Raw genomic sequence first — 1,736 nt, 5'->3', positions numbered from 1 at the left:
ACTGCTTCAACACTTAACCCCTCCAAAACATAACAGTCTGTGCTCCACAAGCCTACAAACAAAAAAACACTTTTACCATTTTACTTCCTTTGAGCACAGTCCAGTTGGATCATCAACAACAACAACAACAACAACAACAACAATAATAATAATACAAACTAAAGTAATTTTGTATGTAGAACTTTACCAAAACAAGAAGAGAGAGATGATGGAGCCATGTAGTTGCGATTTGCGTTTTAGGTATGAGAAATAACATGGAAATATTGGGGTTTTAAAGTTATGGTTTGTGCTTTAACATATCCAACCAGTAACAACTACAGTTCCCAAGATGCTTATCGGTAACGCGTCATCAAATCCTGTCCAATCGCTGACTTTGGAGGTTTTCTTGAGCTGCAAAAATAAGGAAAACAAGAAAAAGCTCACACCCATCGCGTTCAGTTTTGTATCTTTGTATCGCCTTTTGTGACACATGTTTTGGTTTCTAACAAGTTGTTTTGAAAGCGTCCATCAATGCATGTGATTGGGTGTTCGTGTTAGTTTTGTTTTGACGTGTTTTGTTGAGGAAAAGCTAGGGAAGTAGCTAATGCTCTATGGGCTAACTCAGTACCCCTAACGTGGCTGTACGTCAAACACAACAACAACAACGTGGCTGCACATGAGTCAAAGGAAGTTTGACAGATGGAGATCACTCCCAAAGCAGCCAAATTAAACCCAGTGTATTCTTCACCTTGTAGTTCAGTGGAGCCAAGCCCCTGTGAACTTAAAGAGGAAAAGGTAGGTTGAAGTGCTACTAGTCATGTAGTGTTAGATATCTAACATTAATATCACATCAAAATTGGTTTAAACTGCTATGATCACACTGTGTGCTTTGTCTTTCATTCACTGTAGTCTCCGCAGCATCATCAAAAGCTGAGTTCCTCACTGAGGGAGAGGCTGAAGAGATCAAGGCGCTCCTTCACCTCGCCCTCCTCTGTGGCCAAACGCCTTTGTGTTGATGATGTTGATGATGCTGAGGAGGAGAATGGCCAACATGTTTCAGCAGATTCCCGGGAGACGGTTAATAATCCTCCACTGATCGTGCCCAATGTCGACGTAAACAGACATGAAGAGAGATCAGGGAGTGAAAAGATTTCTGGACCCATTCCCGGACCAACGCATCCTCCTTCCGAAGACTTTGCACAACAACGAGACCAACTGAAGAAGGAGGTTAAAGACAAGATGGAGACTCTGCGCAGACTCAAGATGGTTAAAATGTACAGGAGCAAGGTATTGGCTTACCTTAAATCTGTCAGGGTTGCTTCTAACAACAATTTATTTGCTTAACTAGACTGAAAGTGGTAATTTTACATGACACATTCCCTGTTTTTTTCTCCCTAGAATGATTTAACACAGCTCCAAACCTTGGTTGACAAGTGGAGGAGTTGTGCTCAGGATGCGCTATACGAGCTCCAGTCAGATGTTCCCATAGACGGACGAAAGAGCAGCCTGTCGGGGCTCATTGACTTCTTCGGTCTGGAGGACGGCATTCTGCACTTTGACCGCACTGAGGAGGACTTCACTACTTAATAAATGCGCTTTAAAACCATCGCATTTCAAATGTTTCTGTTAGCTAATTGTTTTATTTGTTGCTGCTATACTAGATTTATTCGCAGCTTAAGTTGTAATTTTCATGTTAAGTATACTCGCTAAGAGAAGTGTAAATAAAACGGTGTTATCTGTTGAAGAGAAGGCTCTGC

At 41.6% G+C, this 1,736-nt stretch overlaps 1 protein-coding gene across 1 annotated transcript; it reads left to right on the top strand.

The window, feature by feature from the left end:
* The first annotated feature begins 354 nt into the window (after positions 1–354).
* Positions 355–1,585, top strand: sfr1 (SWI5-dependent homologous recombination repair protein 1). Its single transcript, XM_074646065.1, has 3 exons — positions 355–774; positions 898–1,266; positions 1,378–1,585. Exons 1-3 carry the CDS (start codon positions 679–681, stop codon positions 1,564–1,566), a joined length of 654 nt encoding a protein of 217 aa, XP_074502166.1. The 5' UTR covers positions 355–678; the 3' UTR covers positions 1,567–1,585.
* Positions 1,586–1,736: the final 151 nt, after the last annotated feature.

The sequence above is a fragment of the Sebastes fasciatus genome, chromosome 9 (assembly GCF_043250625.1).
Source record: "Sebastes fasciatus isolate fSebFas1 chromosome 9, fSebFas1.pri, whole genome shotgun sequence".
NCBI lineage: Eukaryota > Metazoa > Chordata > Actinopteri > Perciformes > Sebastidae > Sebastes > Sebastes fasciatus.
This window is presented reverse-complemented; position numbering and strand designations above follow the sequence as displayed.

Bases quoted from the DNA above. Each gene is read 5' to 3' on its own strand.
- sfr1 (XM_074646065.1), top strand. From the start codon at position 679: ATGGAGATCACTCCCAAAGCAGCCAAATTAAACCCAGTGTATTCTTCA. The intron at 775-897 runs GTAGGTTGAAGT...TAGTCTCCGCAG, and splicing joins GTGAACTTAAAGAGGAAAAG to CATCATCAAAAGCTGAGTTC. The intron at 1,267-1,377 runs GTATTGGCTTAC...TTTTCTCCCTAG, and splicing joins TTAAAATGTACAGGAGCAAG to AATGATTTAACACAGCTCCA.